The 24,231-nt window shown below is 42.1% G+C and overlaps 1 protein-coding gene across 1 annotated transcript in view; it reads left to right on the top strand.

Annotated features, from left to right (window-relative positions):
• Positions 1-24,231, top strand: part of OBSCN (obscurin, cytoskeletal calmodulin and titin-interacting RhoGEF) — a 4,979,884-nt gene that overhangs the window by 1,365,966 nt on the left and 3,589,687 nt on the right. Inside the window, exon 23 of the mRNA XM_044066040.1 lies at positions 11,212-11,487. Within this exon, the coding sequence (XP_043921975.1) occupies positions 11,212-11,487 (276 nt within the window). The remainder of the gene's footprint in view (positions 1-11,211; positions 11,488-24,231) is intronic.

The following is a 24,231-nucleotide window of genomic DNA, read 5'->3' as shown; positions in this document are numbered from 1 at the left end:
TGTTTTACAACTTCATTCTAAGAATAAGTTGCAAAGTATATTAACAGATGACTGAAGGAAAAGAAAGTGCTGAAGGGGTTAAGGGGTGTTACTATGGTTCACACATTCTGGTTCTGGAATGCCCAGGAAGGGAGGAAAGTACACAATGTGAAAGAGATTTTGTTTTATGTGTGTACTGACCTTCCCAGGCTGGGATGGGTAGTTACAAGGAATGTTGGGGAGATAGAATGTTACTAGTACTGAAATATACAAGGTCGAAAACAAGACTGGTTGCCAGGCCAGATGTGTTTGCCTAGTGTCAAATGTAAGAATATCATCTGAATACATTATGATATTGTGGTTAAAGAGGTCAGGGTAGGGTCATTGATGAATAAAGAGAAAAGTATGGCTGCTAAAACAGAACTTTATGGTTCATAGGTTCATAGGTAGGTACTAGGCTATTGGCCGTAGGGCCTATATAAGCTTAGCCAAAAAAGGTACCCTGGCTTTCGCCACCCAAAAAAATTGGAACACCTATATTCAGTATGCCTTTGTCTGAGAATTAGTTATAGGAGAAAATTTGAAAGGTTTTATCTTTAATATAGTTTTAAAACCAAGCTATTGTATTTTCTCTGTAGTTTATTTTTTAAGCTTGTTTAAGAGAAGTTAGTAGTAAACTGTCTTAAATGCTTTTATCTTGTCTACAAAAATGGCAGCTGATATTCATCCATTATTTACGTAAATATAGAAGTTATCTGTATTTAAAGTGATAATGGAGTTTCTGAAAACATGTTTCTGATCATAGATAAGCCATAAGAATTTCTGTGTTTAAAAAGTTGTTTGCAAAGAAACTAGTAAACTTTTCAAATATTTTTGTTATTGGACAGAGATTTGAGATAGATCTGAAATCTTTGATATGTGTGGATGAGCGTACTTTTGGCAGTGGTATTATACTAGTATGATTGAAGGCTGCAGGGACTCTAGTGATAGTGACTGATTATGTGAGTTAGTGGTTTTGTGATTTTTCTCTACTGACATTTTAAAGAAAGTTGGAGTGTAGAAAATTTAGACCCAGAGGAGGCAAGCTTTAGGTGCAGTGATTTGGTTTCTTTAGATGTTATTGCTGAAAAGTGAAATGTGGCTGAATGACCAGCTAAGGTGTACATCTGAGCTTTAGGTGCAGTGATTTGGTTTCTTTAGATGTTATTGCTGAAAAGTGAAATGTGGCTGAATGACCAGCTAAGGTGTACATCTGAGGAGGTGTGTAGTAGATCCTGTCAGAGGTTTGTGCTGGAGGGATTCAGTAACTTGATTTATGGTAGAGAGAAGGAAATTTATGAAGTCATTAGCAAAGTTTTAGTGCAATTTGTTTTTTTTTTTTGTTTTTGTATGGCTATAGGAGGAATCAGTTACCGTTCTGGTGAGCTGCTGTTTCATTTTAGAAAAATGTTCAAGTTGGGAAGAAAATGTGGTTTGTTTCTGAGTAAGGCATAAAGGTTAGCACTATTTGTGGCTATCCTGGTAGATTTTCTGAGAGTAAGGAGTGTTGTATTGTTAGGTACGTTCTGTTTTCAAGCTTTCCAGACATTGTCCCTTTTCTAAATTTGTTGTTTTATGTCATTAGGTAACCAGGAACTAGTTTGGACTCTGACTCCCTTTGTGAGATAGGAAACAGAGTTTCTTGGTTAATTGAGAGGATGCTGGTGAAATGTGATATCATTATTATTGGGTCTTTGAGGACGTCTAGGTGAAACCAGTCAATATTTTCAAATTTTCAAACTGTTGATTCAGTTATTGTACTTAATGTTATGGAAATGTCCTACGTACTGTTATGTGTGGGGGTCCATTCCTAGCTTTAAATGACCAAGTAGAGATGGTAGGGCAATGATCACTTATGGCTTTTGATTCTATACTGGTACTTCTATATTTTATACTAAAATGGTGAGATATGATGTTCTGTGGTTCCCTGTCTGAAGGATGGGCCTTGTTCATTGTATATTACTAGTTAGTCTGCCGTTTTCAATTTTTATTATATCCTCAACTAATGGGTTTGGATCTGATCCCTTGGACCCAACTTGGCCATTGCTAAAGCTCATGGCAACCAAGAACTCTTGAGCTTCTACCTTACCCACAATGTAGCAACCCCAATTACCCCAGATCTAATTTGCCACTTTCAGTGTAGGATGTGGTATGGTTGCCAATACTCCTGAGCTCTTGTCAGATAAGTCTTTTATAAAATTTATTTAGTGATCCCTTTCCTAGTTTTAAAAATTAGCTAAAAGTTTTTCTTACCTATTGATAAGCTTTTCTGGTACTCTCTAAATTGTTTTGATTTTTCCCCTTTTTTCTGTACCCTGTCTGTCACTGCACAAAGAGAATCTTCTTCAGCACTTTCTCCACATCTTCTTCTGTAAGACTCCTAGAAGAAGAACTGGACAAAACTCATAGGGATCCGTGTGTACCTCCAATACTATTGCTAGTGTCCCTTACCTCTACTTAGCGTAGTTTTAAAATACTATTGTTGATAGTCTTTTCTGATGTCTTCTGTTTTCTTTACATATAAAAAAGTAAATAAATAAAAAGTTGTAAATTAATTGCTTAGAACTTTCCTTTATTATAGAGCTGTATTTCTGTGTTTTCTTGGGATTGGCTATTCTTTTAAAATGGAGGATAAAGCTCCAGCATGTTTCAAAAAATGTACAAAGTATAGGGATAAGTTGACTGTCAGATGCTCACACTTTATGTGTTTATTAGTTGCGACCACTCCACCTCCAAGAAGACTGCTCCATATGCCATGTGTTTAATCCCAAGGCTTTAGCAGAGTGGAAAAATAAACTTATTCTTAAAAGCATGTTACCTACTTATTTTGGAGAGGCTGTATCAGTGGAAAAATCTCCAAAAATTGAGACAAAGGTGAAGTCTTTGTCTCCAAAGGCTTTGTCATCTTCATCAGCATCTGAATCTTCAAAAAAACTGACATTCTATGGATCTGACCTCAAACTCGGATCCGAAGAATTCAAAAATGCTGGCTCCAAAGTCTTTGGACCTTCAGATCCAACAAAGTCAAAATTATTTGATCCTACCTTACCTGATCTGATAGTTTCTAAATCGGATCCTAATGCTGCTGAATAGTCAAATATTGGTGCTCTACTTCAGTGGACCCAGTGCCCTCAAGAGTACCCTCTCCATTTTTGGAAAGACCCAGATCCCCATAAGTTTTGTCTAGTTGTTCTTATAGGAGTCTTAAAGGAGAAGATGTGGAGAGAGTGTTGAGGAAGATTCTCTTTGTGTAGGGACAGATAGGTATTCCTTTGGCTCCTACCCCTCTGAGTCAGGAGCTATGCTTATCTACAGCACTTCCAGTCCAAGTTCCTCCTCTGACTCCGACTTCTGTTTCAGAGTCCCCAAATCCTAGATGTCTAGATCTGTTTGGCTGGGATCAGAGGATCGTTTTGTCCTCGGATCCAAAGCATTCTCTGATAGCTCCAATCCTGTTGGAGCCAGAGAGCTCTAGGAGCCGAAGCCTCCTTGTCAAATCCAAGGTTTTGCAGTCAACTCCATATTTTTCAGAACCATCTCTGCGCCTCAGAGCCTCGACATTGGACAGCTCAGCTCTGATTTCCACCTCAGGGATTTTGCCCTCGGAGCGGGGGAGACCATGGTCCAGAAGCTTGCTTTTTTAGATAGGGGGTCATCCTTCTATCTGGAACAGTCTGCTTTTGAGGTTACGAAGAGAGTTTTTGCCACCTCAGCAGAACAGACAGATCCATCCTCCTCAGATCCTAAATCTGTAACCATGTTGTCCCAGCGCTCAGATACTCACCAAGTCTTTCCACAGGGACAGTCAATACCAAGACCCCAGGTTTCCACTCAAGGCATCTTGATTTCTTTTTCTGATCCTCCCCAGAGCACCCCACTGAGGAGGTCCCTAAGAAGAAGACATGTAAGAGAAAGTACATTTTATATGAAAAAACATTCAAGGCACTTTGTCCCCAAAGAGGCCAACCTACACATCAATCTCCTAGAGATGAGAGCAGTGCTTGTAGTGTTGCAGGCTTTTCAGGATGCTCTCCCTTTGGGGACGATTGCAATTCAGATAGAAAACGTCAGTAGTTTGGTACATCAACAAACAAGGAGGAGCCAGATCCTACCCCTTGTGTTAAGAAGCTCTCAGAGTGTGGCAGTGGGCGATGCCATCCAACTGCTTTCTCATAGTAATGCACATTCTGGGGAAATCTAGTGTGATAGCAGACAAACTGAGCAGGTGCATTCTCCTACCTAATGAATGGTCCCTCAACCAGAATGTTACGGAAATGGTCTTCCGCCAGTAGGGCCAGCCTTGCTGTGATCTTTTTGTGTCCCCCCTAAACAACAAATGCAGCAGCTACTTTTCCCTAATCCCCCCACAAGGAGAATTACCGAGGGATGCTCTACGTCACGATTGGCCCCCTGGTTTCCTTTATGCTTATCCACCCGTTCTCCTCATTTTGATATTCCTACAGAAAGCTGCCATTTGGAAGAGCAAGGTCATCCTCATTGCACATTATTGGCCTTGACAGATTTAGTTTCCCTTCATTTATCGTCACTTGGTACACAAACCTTGGATTCTGGATCCAACTCCAGACCTTCTGTCTCATCCGACAGGTATGATTCATCCAGACATAAAAAAAACTCAGGTTGACTGCCTGGCTTCTTTAGTTCCATTAATAGCTGGACAACCCATGCTATCTTCACCTTCACCTGTACGTCAGATATTGTATCTTCCCATAAACCATCTACAAGGAAACTCTACTGCAGAGAATGGAAGACGTTTATTCATTGGGCCCAAAATAATCATATTAAACCATTTTCAGCTATAATACGTAGCGTCCTGGAATTTCTTACACATCTTTTTCAAGAAGTAGCTAGTGTGTCTACTGTTAAAGTTCAATTAGTAGCAATATCATACTTTCATATTGGTTTTGATGGATTTTCTGTAACCTCTCATAAACTGATCAAAACCTTCTTAAAAGTTTTTTTTCTTTTAAGACTCCCTTTTAAAGTTCCTTCTCCTCCATGGACTTAAATTTGGTACTGCAGTCTCTTACTCAGGCCCCGTTTGAACCAGCAGCTATGTGTAACCTGAAATACCTTTCTTGGAAAACAATTTTTCTGGTTGCTATAACTTCTGCCAGAAGAATTTCTGAAATTCAAGCCTTGTCCTCTGAACCACCATACTTGATTTTCCACAAAGATAGTCACATTGCGAACTAACCTTTCCTTTCTGCCTAAAGTAGTGTCAGAATCTAATATTAATCAGTCCATCACTTTACCAGTATTCTTTCCTAAATTTGCTCACAAAGGTGAATACATGTTGCATGTATTGGATGTCCACAGACAGTTATGTTTTTATTTACATAGAACAAAAGAATTCAGAAAAAATGACCAATTATTTGATTCACTTGCAGAATTAAAATTGTGAAAACCAGTTGCTAAAGTTACATTGTCTGGATGGGTGTCCGATTGCATTTCATTTTTGTATAACAAATTGGGCATTTCTCTACCAAAACTGTTAAAATATCATTCTACTAGATCCATGACTACTTCCACAGCATTCCAGTCCAGAATGTCCATGGATGATATATGTGCAGCACCAACTTGTGCTTCTCCCCATACCTTTGTTACTCATTACAAACTGGATCTGGTCCCCAGAGATAGAGCATGATTTGGCTCAGTGGTGCTTAGGAATATCCTTTCTTGAGTCCACCTGGGATTGCAGGTAGCTGGGGATTCTGTCCCATTAGTTGAGGATAGAATGAAAATTGACAACACCAGATAAAGAAGTTATGTACTCACCATAACATTCCATCTCTATTGTCCATTTTCATTCTTCCTCAACTCCCCTCCCACAAACCCCGACCATGAAACTCCTAGAAGAATGAGTGGTTATAGGACACTTACGTCCTTTTTACTGAACACCAGATATAGCCTTCTCCAAGTCTATATTCTAATTTTTCTTTCTGCTATAAGTCAGCAAACAAGATCTGAGGGTAACTGAGGTTGGTGAATTGTAGGTAAGGGAGAAGCTCGAGGGTTCTTGGTTGCCACGAGCTTCAGCAACGGCCAAGTTGGATCCGAGTATTGGATCTGAGCCCATTAGTTGAAGAAGAATGAAAACTGACAAGACAGATGGAACGTTATGGTGAGTACATAACTTCTTTTTCCAGAAAATGGATATGGAGTATCATTTTCAGTTTGTTTGCTTTAGGTGTTATAGCACTGATATTAAATTCCCCTAAAATAATGTAGTTCTTACTAAAGCCTTTGGGGAAATTTTTCAGCTGAGTTTGCTGCTATTGAGGAATGCAGAGTTATCCATACCCTGGAACAGATAGTAGTAGATGATCAACCAAACTTAGATGACTAAGAATCCAGTTAAGGGATTTGCCATCATCTGAGCTGGATTTATTAAAGTTAATGATCATTATGGAGAGGTGAATTTGATTAAGAGCATAGCATTTCCTCTGTTTCTTCAACTGGATATACTGAAACTTATTACATAGGTAGGTAGGTACTGGGCTATCTGCCTGAAGGCATATATTAGCCCAGCCACGTTGTGCGGTATTCACTGCCCCTTTGGTTAGTTCCCTAGGTCCTTGATCTAGCAGCTAGTACCCTTGGCCCCTATCTAGTAGAGCTGTTGGTATGATCCCTGGTGTGAACTTTCTGTTACCATCCACTCGTCAAGGTTCCTCTTGAAGAGTGATAGTGAGGGGTTCTGTGTTATGTAGATCGGGGCCTTGTTCCATAGCAAGGGAAGTCTTTGCGAAGGGAATCTATCCCTCCAGCATGTTCTATTCATTGTTGTGCTGAGGTTTATATCCCTAGAGCATGTGGCTCGAGTAGATTTGGTTTTGCTAAGATGGAGCATGTTCAACAGTTCTGGGTTGGACATGGCTCTGTATGATAGACAGAGATCGCCTCTGAGAAGGCGGTATGCAACAGAGAAAAGCCTTAGTTTTTTCAATCGTGCTGCATAGGGCAACTGTTTGAGGCCAGTCATCCTCTTAATGAGGTACCTCTGTGGTCTCTCCAGCTGCTGGAGATGCCTGGCCAGGTACATTCCAATTGGTGCATTGTACTCAATAATAGGTCTGATGAGGGAAGAGTAGAGGGGCACCACTACATCCTTAGATCTTGATGCGAACCCTTTCGTGATCAGATGGGTCACATAGAAGGAATTTCTAACCACCTTGGCAACATGGTTATCAAAGGAAAGCTGACTATCTACTTGGGTCCCTAGATCCCTTATTACTACTTCAGATTTCAGGGGGTTACCTCCTGTGTGGTAGTTCGCGGGTACTCTGTTTTTTCCAAAGGGGATTACTACGCATTTTTTAGCATTTAGCTTGACACCATGGCTTTGACACCATGCATCAGTCTCATTAAGGCCTTTCTGGAGGATATCCGTGTCGGCCAGAGACTCTATTATAGCACCCAGTTTGCAGTCGTCCACAAACTTGGTCAGCCACAGCCCTTCAGTGCTTGCCTTTACTTCTGAGAAGTATATGCCAAACAGGAGGGGCCCCAGGACAGAGTCCTGAGGCACACCGCTCGTTACTGGTCTGGATTCGGACATAGATCCCGCTACTCTTACTTTGTGGGATCTGTCTAAGAGCCAGTTTGCGATCCATCTTGTGACATAAGAGTTTATGCCCAGGTTGGTGAGTTTATCAATAATACCCAAATGGGGAATGGTGTCAAATGCTTTAGCAAGGTCAAGTTAAGCCATGTGTACCTCCTTTCCCTTATCTGTAGCCTGAGTAACTGTCTCAAAGAAGTCCACCAGGTTCAGGAGGTATGATCTGCCCTTGACGAAGCCAAACTGTGTGGGGTCAAGTGTTTGGAGGTTTCCAATCTCTCCATTTATGAGTTCCATAATGATTCGCTCCATTGCCTTACAGATCAGACTGGTCAGGCTTATTGGTCGGTAGTTCCCAGGGTCAGTTGTGGGCTCACCCTTGTGCAGCGGAACCACCATTGATGTGCACCATTCTATGGGCACATATCCTGTCGAGAGGCTGAGACTGAACAGGGTATTCAGATGCGGGGTTAATTCATTTTGGAGCTTGCGTATGACACAGCCCGGGACACCATCTGATCCCATGGAGGCAGCGTTTTTAGCTTTAGATAGAGCCTTATTAACCAACGTATCAGTAATAATTGGAGTTACACTATCCCCTGGAATAGTAATAGGTCCTGCAGGTGGTGATGGTGGGGGGATTTGCACTGAACCTGTCAGCCAAGATGTTGGCAATGTCAGTGGGGTCAGTGTATTTTGTTCCATTTTGTACTAGCTCAGAACAGACCTGAGCGTTGAAATTTAGGTTTTTGATGTAACCATAGAAGGCCTTCTGGTTATCCTTGGCATCCTTGGCAACTTTCTTTTTGAAATTGGCTTTAGTTGACTTGATGAGGGCCCTCAATTTCTTACTAATGCTGATCAGGGATGATTTTTCTACTTGAGATTTGGCCTTTTTTTGTATAAGTCTCCACCTTTTATTGTATAGTTTGCTTATGGCCGGTGTCCACCAGACTGGTTTCTTCTTGCTTGAGGAAGGAGTCTTGGTTTTATTTGGGATAGCACAGTCCATGCAATCCTGAAGATGTATATAAAGTGCCTTGGTGTAGGATTCTGCATCCTGGATATCATTATCCTTCTGCAAGGGAATAGTGAAGCTTTCCACTTCTGACGCAAGTAGCTTGAAGTTTGCTTTGGAAAGGTTTTTTACGATGGTTTCTTTGACTGGGGGAGGTAGAGGGGTGAGGATGTCCAGGGTTATCAGTTTGTGGTCTGATCTGACCAGAGAGGGAGTGATAACGGGTGTGGTACAATGGGTGCCCATATTTGTGATGACTAAATCCAATATGTTGTCCCCTCTAGTGGGAGAACATACCAGTTGTTCAAGGGCATTTGAATTTATAAATTCTATGAACCGCTGGGCATAGGAGTTGGAACTTTGGTAGTTCGCCCAGTCTATACCAGGGTAGTTGAAATCACCCAAAATTATGGTGTTGGGTAGGACCTTTATATTTTCCAATGCCTCAAGGAATGCTGAGTGAGCATCTTGGGACATGGTGGGCGATCTATAACAGGCTACAACTTGAAATGTGGTTTTGCCTGCTGATAGTTGCGCATGGATGATCTCTGGGGCATCATGCTGCGCCACTAACCTGGAGATGTAGGTATCCTTGATGAATATGGATACACCTCCGCCCTTTATACTGCGATCTGGTAACTGAGGCCAGAAGGTATGATGTGAATTGTAACCTGGTAGTGCTGGGGTGCCCTCTTGAGCCTTGAACCAGGTTTTCGTCACTGCACAAACATCGATTTTCTCCATACTGAGGAGTGCCTCGAGTGAGTGCATTTTGAGGTTGAGACTTCTAGCATTGAGTAGCATTACCCTTAGTTTTTGGTTACCTGTGCTGGTTACGGAGGTTGGTTTGTCCTTTGAGCCTTGCCTAAAAAAGGCACTATGGGGACGGCAAGAGCCTTAGCCAGTATTTGAAAGCCTAGGGGTGACAGGTGCAAACCATCTCTGGCGAAACAGCGAGGCTTGTCTATCATGTCATCCCAGGCAGACAGACACTGGATCCCCTTAGAATGACACCAGAAGCTTAGCCAATTGTTGAAATTGATCATTTTGTCTTTATATTGTGGTATCATTCTAGCTGAAGGTAGTATGTTACTCAAGGTAAGGGTCATACCAGCTTGGGCTGCATGATCAGAGAGCTCGATGTCTCTTTTCATGTAGTCCAGGGAGATCATTCACACAAACATGTACAATGACAGCGTCATACTTGTACTTGTTCTGGAGTGACCTAAGTGCCTGTGTTATCCTAGCACCCGACAGGCAGCTGACAGTAACCTTCTCCTTGTTCATCCTGGTGAGTGGAACATCTGTGTGCCTTACTATAGAGTCTCCTATTACTAGCATGTTGGGTATGGTGTTTTGCCTTAGGGGCTGTTGTGAGGCACACTGCTGAGGTGAATTATGTGTTTTCTGGCTTGTGTTTGGAGGTGCAGGTTGCTTGCTTGTCTGCTTTGGAGGGCCCTGTTTCTTTTTCAGATTGGTACCTAGTGCCTCCGAATATGTTTTTGTGTATTTATGTGTATGTTTTGCTAGTGCTTGTTTTGTAGATCCATGTGTGACTGGTGGTGTGATGCTAGTGTGTCTCTTCTCCTCTTGACTTGACTTGACATTTGTTGTCTTACAGTAAGGTGTACTTATTGGCAGTTTAAGTGGATGGGCAAAAGTCAGCTTTGGCCCATATTTCTGAAGTAGTGACAATGTGTGATTGTTTTAAGTTAAGACAAGCTTCCAGTATGATGTCTTTGCTGTTTATGCTGCAAGGATTGATGTAGGCAATTTTTAGAAGGTTGCTGTTTTTAATTTGTTGGAGTAGTTAATGGGGCAATATGGAACCTTGGTTTGTGTAGATATCACATGATAGCCATAGCTTGCAAACATGTAAAAGGGGTGAGGAGAAAGACTCTAAGCTTGTTTTTTTTTTTTTTTTTTTTTTTTGTGTGTTCACTACGTATGTCAACTGGCCCTGGGACTCTTTGCAGCCAAGACCTTGGCTCATTGTTACGGAAACAGGAGTTACCGGTTTATACTAATTATGTATGAAAACAAGTTAATACAACAGTACTGTAGAAAATCAGTATTAGGTCAAACCTGTCACACAATGTAAGCAAAAGTCAGGTACTATGTAGATACAAGCAATTGGAACTAATACTTGAACTAAGAAGGCTTGCTTACAAGTAGAAACTGAGTGTACCTACCACCAAATAGTTTAACACCAGATTGTCCATGTGTTTTGGCAGTGGTAAAAAAGGTATATTTCCTCTTGTTTCAGAAGCATTGCTTTTGTATTTATTCCTAGTTATATTTCAGTTTTTGTTACTGACCAGTTAGTCAGAAAAACTGGATTACTGAAACTTAAGTCAGCAGAACGGAGTCTTGAACTAAACAGAACATAAGTGTTGAAAGGGATGTTCGACATCATGCATAGACCTTTCCTAACAAGGGTACCCTAAACTAGTTTGTTACATACACAGAACTGAACATAAGAAGTAAGAAGAATGATTACTATAGGTGTTATTAAAAGTAAATCCTTCTTGAATTTTTTAAGGAACATTGAGATGGTGTTTAATACTCGTCATCGTTATTTTTTATTTTCTAGAAGCTAAAGTGGTGTTTGCCAACAGAGAAGCTGTTCAAAAGGACCAGAAGGCCTACTCATCAGAGAGTGCAGTGTTCAGCTGTGAAGTATCCCAGCCCACAACTAAGGTGAAGTGGTATAAGGATAGCAAGCAGCTCAGTGCCAGCAAGAAATACAGAATGGAGTCAGATGGGAAAACTCGACGGCTTGTGGTTCAGAATGTGGAGAAGAAAGATTCTGGGGAGTATATTTGTGAGGCAGATGGAGAGAAACTATCCTTCCACCTTGAAGTAATTGGTAAGTGTTGTAATATAGGTCAGTTCATGGTTGGACTTCTAGTTCTGTTTCTTTAATTGCTTTTATCTTTTTTATTTAAATTTTCAATTGATACTAAGAATACTAGGGATGATAAATTAAGGCTCTGCATTCTTAGTGCAATATTAGCATAGTGTTTATTACATTTGCATACTGAAGGAAATGTACTTTGTTTCCACATTCAGTGACATTAAAGTACTTATTCCAGCAGCAGTCTAACTTTTATTATACTTTCTGGCTTCAGTCTTTAACTACCAAAACATTGATCTAGCTGCTACTTGCCATCATGGTTTATTAGGTACAGTGTATGTGATCATTAATACATATCTTAAATTCTACACAGTGCTGTATTTCTAATAATTTTACATCTGTATGGCTGATGTGAGCAGTGACTCATATTTTACTCATACTGCAGAAACTTATTACTTCTTGTCAGCTTTATAATAAAATGTAATGCCTGGTCAGACTGCTAAAGTGAATGCAGAAGAATGTACACCACCAGCAGACTGTCCCCAGTTCTGTCTGCTGGTGGTGTTGCTGTAGATGTTCTTCGTGTTTCACTGTTGCAGTCACATTACATTTGGGTAATCTGCTGGCAGGTTGCCCTCAGTCGGCCTGATTAACAAAGTCTTGGGTCCTGCGTCGGCTGCTGTCCTTTCTTCCATGACGTCAGGTCGTCAGGGGTATAAAACATGCAGCCGACGCCATTACATCAGTCTTTCTTGCCGGGTGGTGTCCGAAGCAGAAGCAGTTCGCAAGTGCCGGTCGGCCGACTCCTGAAATTTTCGTTTTCGAGTTTCAGAACCAAAGTCTTCAACTAAAAGCTAAGTATCTTATTGGGGAAACTTTTTCATGCTCCTTACCGATGTCAGTAAAAGTTAATAATTGTATTACTTGTGGGAAGCAAATACCTCATAAGGATTTTCATTTGTACTGTATTCCTTGCCTAGGCCCTGACCACAATGTGTCTTGCTGTCGGTTTTCTGCTAAATTTAATCAACACACGATTAAACGTCAGTATATTCTTGCTTCTAAATATTTTGGTTCAAGATTTAACTATCCAGAAATGTCGTCGGTTAGCAATCCAACTACCGAAATACCTAAAAACGTAAAGAAAAAGACAGACAGACCATCGAGGTCCAAAACCGACGATGTCGCTTCTCCTAAGCCAGTCGCCGGTTCGCCGATACTAAGTGAGGCGCTTTCGCAGCCCTTGATACCTGCTACTTTTAATTCGCAAGCCTCTACTGAGACCCATTCGGAATCCGGTATGCCGCGAGATGCTTTAAGTATTGAACCCGCAGATGTCTCTACCTTAGATGGTTCCGGAGCCGCTCTGCAGGCACCAGCTTCTGAGGGTGTTTTCAGGCCTAAATATTTGTACATTAAACCGACCAATCTTCAAAACTAAGGCCAAAATCTACTTCTATGTCTAAAAAACCAACACTTGGGCCACGTGTACAGGCCCCAATGCCTAAAAAACAAATGATCAAAATTGCTGAAGATTTAATTACCTTGATCTGGGGTAGTCATTCCTCTCCTGCTAAGAGGCCTAGGCAATGCACTGAATATGAATCTTCAGATCAGGTTTCTATTTCTTCTGCTTCTTCTTCTGAACAGGATTTATCTATACCCACTTATGAGGACTCTGATGCAAAAGATTCCATCCCTTCTGCTTCTCCTCCTGAAGATTTCTCTTTTGGAGAAACTTTGCATACCTTAAGGGAACACTTCCACTGGGAAAGTCAGGATTTCTCTGAATCTAAAAAGAGACTTAGGGATTTTCTTCTTCTTCCTCAGCATAGGCCTTTGGCTGTACCTCCTGTTCTAGACATTGTTGATGATGTTTTTTCAGAATCCAGTATGACTCCTGATTCTCTGCCTCCGGCTCCTAGTAAGCTAGACAGATACTACAGGGTTCCTGACTCCCACAAATTCCTTTTCAAAAACCATACTGCTGATCCTGAAACCATTTTTCAGGGTCCCAAGGGCGTTAAGGCCTCTACTGCTAAGAATCCTACCCCTTCTGACAGAGATTCCAGGGCGCTGGATAGATGGGGTAAGAAGGTTTACACGTCTGCAACTTTGGCAATCGGGGCTTTAAACTGTCAATTTCATATGCTTAAATATCAACAGCATGTCATGGGTCTACTTAAACAGAAAATGATGTTGATCTCTGACTGTGTGGAAAATAAAGAGTTGCAGGATTTATTACATTCAGCTGAACAAGTTGGAAAACATACTTTGCAATGTGGTTTTGATTCTTTGGAGGCCTCTTGCAGGGCTGCTGTAACTGGATCTGTGATAAGAAGGCATGCTTGGCTCAAAGAGCAAAATCTGCTTGACCATGTTAAAGCAAAATTGTTGGATGCTCCTTTACAACAGGACAGTCTCTTTGGTAATAAGACTGAAGAAGTTTTAAAAAAGATGGAAGATAAAGCTAAATCTATGCAAACTGTGAAATATTTCTTACAAGTGCAGCCACCCAGATTTAGTAGTCACTGGCCTACTAAGAACTGTTCCTTTCCAGTTCCCTCAAGAGCCGCTCAAGTCAAATCCAGACTTTCCAAAGGCTCCAGGTTTGAGTCACAAGGAACTTTTAGAACAAAACAATAAAGTGCCTCCACCTTCAAACCTGGAAGCAACAAGGCACTTCCCTATGGTAAACAGTCTCAATGACTTTCCTCTACAATCACCAAGCACTTACCTTTTGGCTGCCCCTTTGGGGGGAAAACTGGCACTTCATGCACAAGACTGGCAACTGATTTTCAGGACAAATGGGTTTTAAATATAGTATCCCAGGGATACAGATTTCATTTCCACACGTTGCCAGTCCCAAATGAATGACCAGATCTGCCTCCAAATCAGTGGGCAGAGGCCCAGAAACAAGTTCTGTCCCTCATGAATATGGAGGCTATTCAACCAGTACCAGAAGAGGAAAAGAGACAAGGTTTCTATTCAAGACTTTTCCTGGTACCCAGAAAAGACAAACCATGGCGTCCAATTCTGGACTTATCCATTCTAAATACATTTCTGGATATTCCAAAATTCAAGATGCTGACTCTTCAACACTTACTACCTATGCTAGGCAAAGATGCCTGGTTGGTAACTCTAGACTTAAAAGAGGTTTACCTGCATATCCCAATCAGGGAATCTTGCAGAAGATACCTACGCTTCAAAGCAGGCTACTTGCATTACCAGTTCTCTGCACTGCCCTTTGGCTTATCTACTGCGCCCGGGGTCTTCACAAAGTGTCTGGCACCAGTAATTGCCTTTTGCAGGCAAAGAAATACTCAAATTTATCCATGCCTGGACGATTGTCTAATTCAGGCTGAAAACAAGGACACTCTTCTAAAGCATCTGGCGTTTGTAAAAAGGGTTCTAACTTGTCTAGGGTACACCATAAACGAAAAGAAATCACAACTGGCACCCTCTCAAAAAATTACATTCCTGGGTGCACTGGTACCTTACGCCAGAAAAGCAAATTCAATTGATGACTTACTTCAAACAGGTGGCCACAAAAACCCAGCTATTTGCAAGACAAATTCTGCAGGCCGTGGTGTTCATGGCCTCCTGCAGTCTTCTAATTCCATATGCAAGACTGCATATGAGAAAACTTCAGTGGTACCTAAAAAGTTTATGGAGTCAACATTGTCACAGCCTGGAAACAATGATTCCTATTGTGCCTTGCCTGTAACCAGAGTTCCTATGGTGGGCAGAGGCCTGCCACCAAAACAAGGGACTCCAATTCACTCCACCCCCTGCCGCCCAAACCATAACTACAGACGCATCAGACTGTGCTTGGGGGGCGCATCTGGCAGGGAAATGCATTCAGGGCAAATGGAACCCAAATCAAATGCACCTACATATCAGTCAGAAAGAGATGCTTGCTGTACAGAATGCTCTGACAGCCTTCAAGGACTACCTTCATCCAGGACAACTAATGATAAAGACAGACAACACCACAGTTATGTGGTACATAAACAAGCAGGGGGGTACACATTCCTACCCCCTTTGCAAACTAGCCATGGCATTGTGGAACACGGCCTTGACCTATCAAATACAGCTACAAGCTCAATTCCTGCCAGGAAAGCTAAATACTCTGGCAGACGATCTAAGCAGAAATTGTATGGACACACACGAATGGAAACTGGTACCACAAGTTTTCAACATGTTGACACACAAATGGGGGAGCCCAGACATAGATCTTTTTGCATCTCCCCAGAACTATCAGTTGGACAAATTTTGCACAAGAATTCATCACAAAACAGCTTGGAAAGTGGATTATCATTCAGCTGGAAAAACCTATCAGTCTATGCGTTTCCCCCTCTGCCTCTGCTCTCCAAAGTCCTACTAAAAGTCAGACAGGACAAACCAAAAATGATTCTAATTGCTCCAGACTGGCCTCGCCAACACTGGTAGCCACTCCTGCGCAGTGTGTCACACCTTCCTCCGTGGCACCTGCCTCAGACACCTTACCTGCTGTCTCAGCAGAACTACCAAATTCTGCACACTCAACTCCAAACTTTGAATCTTGCAGCATGGCAAATCAACTAATTTCACCCTTGGCATCTCTCAGAAAACCTGTGATGGGTGTCATTTTGGAGGCTAGAAGGCCTAGTACTAGAAAATCTTATGCTGACAAATGGAAAAGATTCTATGCCTGGAACTAATCACAAGGAATAAGCACAGCGATGCCCAATATTCCTCAGATTTTGCAATACTTAACTGAGATGCTTCACAAGGGCCTATCTTTTTCTTCCATAAAAATCCATGCCTCTGCCATTTCAGCTCATTACAACACAGAACCTCCCCTCTTCTCTCATCCTCTGCTAAAGCAGTATGTCAGAGGAGCCAAAAACTTAAGACCTCCCAGGAGCGCACCAACTCCTGCATGGAATCTCAATTTTGTTTGGGAAAAACTCACTCTACCTTCTTTTGAGCCAGCTGCTACTGCGGACCTAAAATTTCTCTCTGGGAAAACAGCATTCCTTTTAGCAGTCACTTCAGCTAGAAAGATTTCAGGATTACAGGCTCTTAAGGCAGTGGAGCCTTTCATTATTTTTTTTTCCGGACAGGGTGGCTCTCAGGACCAATCCATCCTTTATGCCTAAGGTGGTATCCAGTGTGGCTCTTAATCAGATCATTCATCTGCCAACTTTCTTCCCCAATCCACAGAACAAGGGTGAGCGGATTCTGCATTCATTGGATGTACACAGGCAACTTACTTAAACAGGACAAAATCTCTAAGAAAATCTGAACAACTATTGGTGGCATTTGCTGCAGGGGCAGAGGGAAAGGCTATTTCAAAGCAGACTATTTCCAAATGGATAAGCCATTGTATTTGTTTCTGCTATATGCACCATGGTAAACCTATCCCCAAGGGGATCAGATCTCATTCCACCAGGGCTGCATCTGCTTCTGCAGCCTTTCCTCAGAGGAGTTCCTATCAGAGACATTCTAGAAGCTGCTACCTGGAGCTCAGTTCATACATTCACCAAACATTACCATTTACCTCTCTTCTCCAAATCCAGAGCTGGCTTTGCCACTGCTGTCCTGCAGGGCCTTATAGCTGCTCATAATGCTGTATAAATCCATCCTCCCAACCATAGCTTTGGGATTCTACCCAAATGTAATGACTGCAACAGTGAAACACGAAGAACATAGTACAGTTGTGTACACTTACCATAAATGTAAATGTTCGAGTGTATTCACAGTTACAGTCCTGGTTACCCTCCCTCCAGCCCCCTGTTTTTCTCTAACTATACCTCTCCTTTCTTTTGCTATGATTAAAAGCCTTTTTGGTGTATTTGTTTTTGTTTGGAGGTATATGTTTTGTGTTGTGTATATATATATATATATATATATATATATATATATATATATATATATATATATATATATATGGGTTCATGTCACTACATTGACATATCATTATGTCGACAATTACTGCAGTGACACGAAATAATCGACAATTGAAACCGTCGACAACTGGAATCACACACTTTAACTTTACCGACAACCCGAAAGCACTTTTAAATGGAATGCTACCTTGGGCCGAGTACTAACATGGGTCAAGATGGGGGCGTGATTTGTACGTCTACATTACTGGTGTTTCACCCCCATCTTGACCCATGTTAGCACTCGGCCCAAGGTAGCATTCCATTTAAAAGTGCTTTCGGGTTGTCGGTAAAGTTAAAGTGTGTGATTCCAGTTGTCGACGATTTCAATTGTCGATTATTTTGTGTCGCTGCAGTAATTGTCGACATAATAATATGTCGATGTAGTGACATGAACCCATATATATATATATATATATATATATATATATATATATATATATATTTTGCTCCCCATTTGGGGGGCACATGACATCTGGGGCAAGAAAAACTGATGTAATGGTGTCGGCTGCATGTTTTATACCCCTGATGACCTGACGTCATGGAGGAAGGGACAGCAACCGATGCAGGACCCAAGAGTTTGTTAATAAGGCCGACTGAGGGCAACCTGCCAGCAGATTACCCAAATGTAATGACTGCAACAGTGAATACACTCGAACATCTACATTTATGGAAAGTGTACACAATTGTACTTTCAGTCTGCTGATGGTGTTAACTGCAGTTCTGTCTCTGGTGATGTCTATTCTACTGCATTTATGTTAAAGGTCTGATAAGGCTTTATGTTTTGTTATTTGGTTATTTTTTGTGACCTGGTTCACTGGTTTGGAGTGTTTCTTGTTAGCTTTCTTTCATGTTTAGGCTATTTTGTTACTTAGAGTCTTTTACAATCTAATGTTCTGTAACCAGCTAATAATGAGATGCTGAGTACACACACACACACACACACATATGTACACAATGCGGTGGTGCAGCGGTAGCATTGTCGCCTCACAGCAAGAGGTTCTCCCATTCGATTCTCGGCTGGAGCACCTTCTGTGTGGAGTCTGCATGTCCTCCTCGCGGTCGAGTGGCGTTCAAAAGAATTGCATGAATGGGCGTGCCTGCGTTGAAGGTTGGGTGTCGGGTTGGCACCTTGGCACCATAGAAATCTACTGCCAAACTGCCAATCATTAGTGGACCGGAGTTCCGCTGTGGCGATCCCTAACAGGGAAAAGCCGAAAGAAGAACAACATATATATATATATATATATATATATATATATATATATATATAGCTGTGTGTGTGTGTGTGTGTGTGTGTGTGTGTGTGTATATACATACATATATATATATATATATATATATATATATATATATATATATATATATATATATACACACACATATATATATATATATATATATATGTACTTAGAAATATTCCAGAGTTGTCACCACAGCTGGGAATGTCCAAGGCACAACAGATGTACACGCTTAAATAAACTTCAGCGAAACTTTAATAAAACAACACAAGTAAAGTATATAAAAAATGAGCACTTTCGGGTCCAGGAAATAACCCTTCTTTGGATCAAAGTCTCATAATGATGACTTCAGTTTTTAAAGGCCAAATACCCAATCAAAACCATTTCTTAAGCTGACATCCCCAGGGGCTGGCTTCAATGAATAATTAAAATCCAAGCCTAAAAACCTATAGACATCACACAAGTCAATCAACGTTATCTTCTAAGTCAATGCCCCTTAAGGGCTGGCTTCAGTAGATAATTAGAGTTCAGTCCAGGAGATTTATATGCTTGCATCATTCCAATCCTTGCTGTTTTTGGACATTATATATATATATATATATATATATATATATATATATATATATATATATATATATGTGTGTGTGTGTGTGTGTGTGTATATGTGTATACACATATGTGTGTGTGTGTGTGTGTGTGTGTGTGTGTGTGTGTGTGTGTGTGTGTGTGTGTGGATCCCTATCAGATGATAGAAACTTCATATGACTGAAACTCATTTGACTGAGACCATAAGACTGAAATTTCAAAATATTGAAAAATCACTTGACTGAAACCCGTAATACTGAAGTCTTACAATGCTAAATTTCAGCATACTGAATTGTAAAGTGAACAATATAAAACCAGAATATCTGGTGGGCTACACCCCCCACCCCACAGTCCCCCTAACTATATATATACCAACTCCAGGATCTCACTACAGTGGGGAACATGGCATATGTTCATCGTGTTTCACTGTTGCAGTCATTACTCCTGGGTTATCCTGCTGGCAGGCTACCCGCAGTCAGCCTGAATTCCAAAGTCTTGGTCCGGCGTCAGTTGCTGTCGCCTCTTTCCTGACATTAGTGCGCCAGGGATATAAAAGATGCAGCCGACGCCATTTTCTTCAGTCTTTCTTGCCGCGCGGTGCCCGAAGCAGAAGCAGTTCACAAGTGCCGGTCGGCCGACTCCTGAAATTTTCGTGTTCAAATTTCAGATCCGAAGTCTTCATTTAAAGCTAAGTACCCCATTGGGGAAACTTTTTTCTTGCTCCAGACCGATGTCAGAAAAAGTTAATAATTGTATTTCTTGTGGGAAGCAAATACCTCATAAGGACTTCCATTCTTATTGTATTCCTTGCCTAGGCCCTGATCACGACGTAGCTAATTGCAGATTTTGTGCTAGATTTAACCAACGCACTATTAAGCGTCGGTATGATTTTGCATTTCATTACTTTGGCTGAAGATTTAATTACACAATGTCGTCGGATAGCCATCCGACTACCGCAATTCACAAGAAACGCAAGGAAAAGGGAAAGGACAGGCATTCGAGGTCCAAAACTGATGATGAGGCTTCTTCTAAGCCAGTCGCCGGTTCGCCGGTTCTCAGTGAGGCGCTTTCGCAGCCCCTGACGCCCACTACCTCAGAGCCGCAGGCCACTTCCGACTCCCACGTGGAGCAGACTAGGCCTCTGGAAACTCAAGGTATTGGCCACTTGGAAAATATTCCCTCAGATGGGTCCGGAGCCGCTGAGCAGGCATTGGCTTCTGAGGGTGTTTTTAGGCCTACACAGTTATATATAAAACCGACTACCGCTTCAAAGGCAAAGACTAAAGCACTACTAAAGACAAAGAAACAAGTGCAGCAAGCCCATGGACAGGTCTCCATGCCTAACAAACAGATGCTGAGAATGACCGAAGATCTAATTACTTTGATCAGGGGTTCCCATCCCCCTCCTGAGAAGAGGCCTAGGCAAGAGACAGATTATGAATCTTCAGATCAGGTTCCCATTTCCTCTGACTCTGACCAAGAATACTCTCTCCCTCCCTATGAGGATTCCACTGCTGAAGAATCTATCCCTTCAGCCTCCCCTCGTGAGGATTTTTAACCCTGCATACCATGAGGGAGACCTTCCACTGGGAGAGCTAAGACTACTCAGAATCTAAGAAAAGGCTTAGAGATTTTCTTTTACTACCTCAGCACAGGCCTCTTGCTATCCCTTTTGTTTTAGACATTGTAGATGATGTATTTTCAGAGTCCGGCCTGTCCCCTGACATTTTACCCCCTGCACCTGTTAAGCCAGACGGATACTACAGGGTTCCAGATTCACATAAATTTCTTTATAAAAACCCTGCTGCTGACCCAGAAATTATTTCTCAGGGTCCCAAATTGGTCAAGGCTTCCACTGCAAAAAACCCTATCCCCTCTGATAGGGATTCAAGGGCACTGGACAGATGGGGGATAAAGGTTTACACTTCTGCTACCTTGGCTGTGAGGGCTTTAAATTGCCAATTTCATATGCTTAAATATCAGCAATACTTATTGTCAATGCTTAAACAGAAAATGTTAGCAAATTCTGAATGTGCAGAAAACAAGGAAATGCAGAATTTATTGCATGCAACTGAACAAGTGGGAAAGCATACTTTGCAATGTGGTTTTGATTCTCTGGAGGCCTCTTGCAGGGCCGCTGTTACGGGTTCTGTCATTTGGTGACATGCTTGGTTAAAGGAACAGAATCTGCCTGATCATGTTAAAGCAAAATTATTAGATGCTCCATTACAGCATGATACTTTGTTTGGTGTTAAAGCAGAAGAGATGTCGAAGAAAATGGAGGACAAAGCGAAATCTATGCAGACAATTAAGGATTTCTTACAGGTGCAGCCACCCAGATTTAGTAGGAACTGGCCTACTAAGAATTGGTCCTTTCCAGTGTCAGACAGGCCACAAAGAGGCAGATCCCAGCCCCAAGGCTCATACAGGCCTAAACAATGGGGTGCTTCTACCTCCAAAAGCGGAGAAGACAAATCACAGCCATACAGGAAACACTCCCAATGACTTTCCTCTGCCAGAACCAAGCACTTATTTTTGGCAGCCCCCTTAGGGGGAAGACTAGCACTTTTTTCACAAAGTTGGCACATGATCACCCAGGACAAATGGGTCTTGAACATAGTGTCTCAGGGCTACAGGTTCCACTTTCACACCCTACCAAGGGCAAAAGGTATGCCAGACACCTGCCACACAATCAGTGGGCAGAGGCACAAAAGCAAGTTTAATCCCTCATGGACATGAGGGCCATTCAGCGAGTACCACAGCAGGAGCAGGGACAAGGATTTTACTCGAGACTTTTCTTGGTACCCAGAAAGGACAAAGCCTGGAGACCAATACTGGACCTGTCTATTCTAAACACATTTCTGGACATTCCAAAATTCAAAATGTTGTCTCTGCAGCAGCTACTGCCCATGCTGGGCAAGAAGGCTTGGCTTGTAACTTTGGACCTAAAAGAGGCATACCTGCATGTCCCAATCAGACAATCTTGCAGAAGATACCTCAGAGTCATAGCTGGCTCAATGCACTACCAATTCTCTGCACTGCCCTTTGGCTTATCTACTGTGCCCAGGGTCTTCACAAAATGCCTGGCACCAGTAATTGCATTTTGCAGACAAGGAGGAATTCAAATATATCCTTACTTGGACGACTGCCTTATTCAAGCAGAGAACAGGGACATTCTACTAAAGCATCTGGTGTTTGTAAAAAGATTACTAATTTGCCTAGGGTACACAGTAAACGAAAAGAAATCAAAACTAGTACCCTCTCAAGAGATAATATTCCTGGGTGCAAGCTTAAATACAACTGCCCAGATGGCTTATCTCACACCAGACAAACAAAGGCAACTGACGTCTTACTTCAGAATGTTGGCAACAAAAACCCAGATGTTCTTCATCTCACATTGCTGCAGTCCTTACTTATGGGTAGTCCGCTGTCCTCGGTCGGCCCGAATACCAAAGTATTAGGCTGACGTCGGTCATGGGCGCCTAGATCTGACATCAGAGCGTCAGGGTATAAAGGCGCATGATCGACGTCATATCCCCAGTCTTTTTTGCCGCATGGTCCGATGCAGAAGCAGCGTTGCAAGTGCCGTTCAGCGTTCTGAAATTTTTCGTTTTCGGAGTTTCAGACCGATACCAAGTTGGGCTAAGTACCCCGTTGGGGAATATTTTTGTTTTTTCTTGCCTCAGTTATTTACCGGATGTCAGAAAAAGTGATTAATTGTATTTCTTGTGGGAAACAGATACCACATAGGTATTACCACTCGCTTTGTATTCCTTGTTTGGGACCGCAGCACGACGTAGTCGGGTGTCGGTTTTGTGCTAGGTTTAATAAGCGCACTATAAAAAGGAGGTAGATTGCGCTAGGTTAGTCTTTGGCACGAGGTGTGATTATAATATGCCGTCGGATGTTCCGACGCCTGCTTCTACTAGGAAGCGCAAAGACAAATTTTTAAAGCCTAAGCAGGATGATTCGTCCGTTTCGGACGCTGTTGAGCTCCAGGGGGAAACATTGATTTTTCAAAATGTGGCCTCTCAGGAGGCAGGTCAGGCTGAAGGGGCCTCTCAGGTTACTATTCTCCCTTCTATGCCTAAGGTGGTTAGGCCTTCTGCTACTGTTTCTACGGCTCCTTCTGAGGACAGGTCTGTTTTGCCTTCCTCTGGTGTCAGTTCTGGTTCTTCAGGGTCTGTGCCAAAAAAGCACATGTTTAAAATGGCAGAGGATTTGATTACTTTAATTAGAGGTTCTATTCCCCCTCCTGATAGGAGGCCCAGGATGGAGCCAGAGTTGGAAAGTTTGGAGTAGGCCTCAGATGATTCAGAGTCTTCTGCTGAAGACATTCAAGATTTCCCTCCTTATTCTGATTCTGATGCAGAGGATTCCTCTCCTTCTGCTTCTCCTCCAGAGGATTTTTCATTTTCAGTACCTCTGTATTCCATGTGGGAGCATTTTAAGTGGGAGGACCAGGATTACTCTGATTCACGGAAGAGGCTTAGGGAGTTCTTGTTTTTACCACAGACCGGATGGGTATTACAGGGTGCCTCAGGCTCATAAATATCTGTATAAGAGTCCTAGGGCGGACCCAGAAACTGTTAGTCAGGGGCCTAAGGGTGTTACAGCCTCTGTTGTTAAGAATCCGGTTCCTCTGGATAAGGAAGCTAGAGCTTTGGATAGATGGGGTTAGAAGGTGTATGCCTCTTCTACTTTGGCAATGAGAGATTTGAACTGCCAGTTTCATAGGTTGAAGTATCAGAATTTCCTCCTTTCTCAGCTAAGATCTAAAGTGGATGCTTTGGCAGAGGGCATACAGTGTAAAGAATTGCTGGATTTACTGCATGTTTCTGAACAGGTGGGTAAGCACTCTTTGCAATGTGGTTTTGATGCTTTACAGGCTTCTTCTAGGGTGGCTGCCTCTAGTTCAGTCATTCGTAGGCACGCCTGGCCTAAGGATCAGAATTTGTCTGAGCATGTTAAGTCTAGAATACTGGCTGCCCCTTTACAGT

Source organism: Protopterus annectens, chromosome 3.part0 (assembly GCF_019279795.1).
Source record: "Protopterus annectens isolate FY-2018-M chromosome 3.part0, PAN1.0, whole genome shotgun sequence".
NCBI lineage: Eukaryota > Metazoa > Chordata > Ceratodontiformes > Protopteridae > Protopterus > Protopterus annectens.
This window is presented reverse-complemented; position numbering and strand designations above follow the sequence as displayed.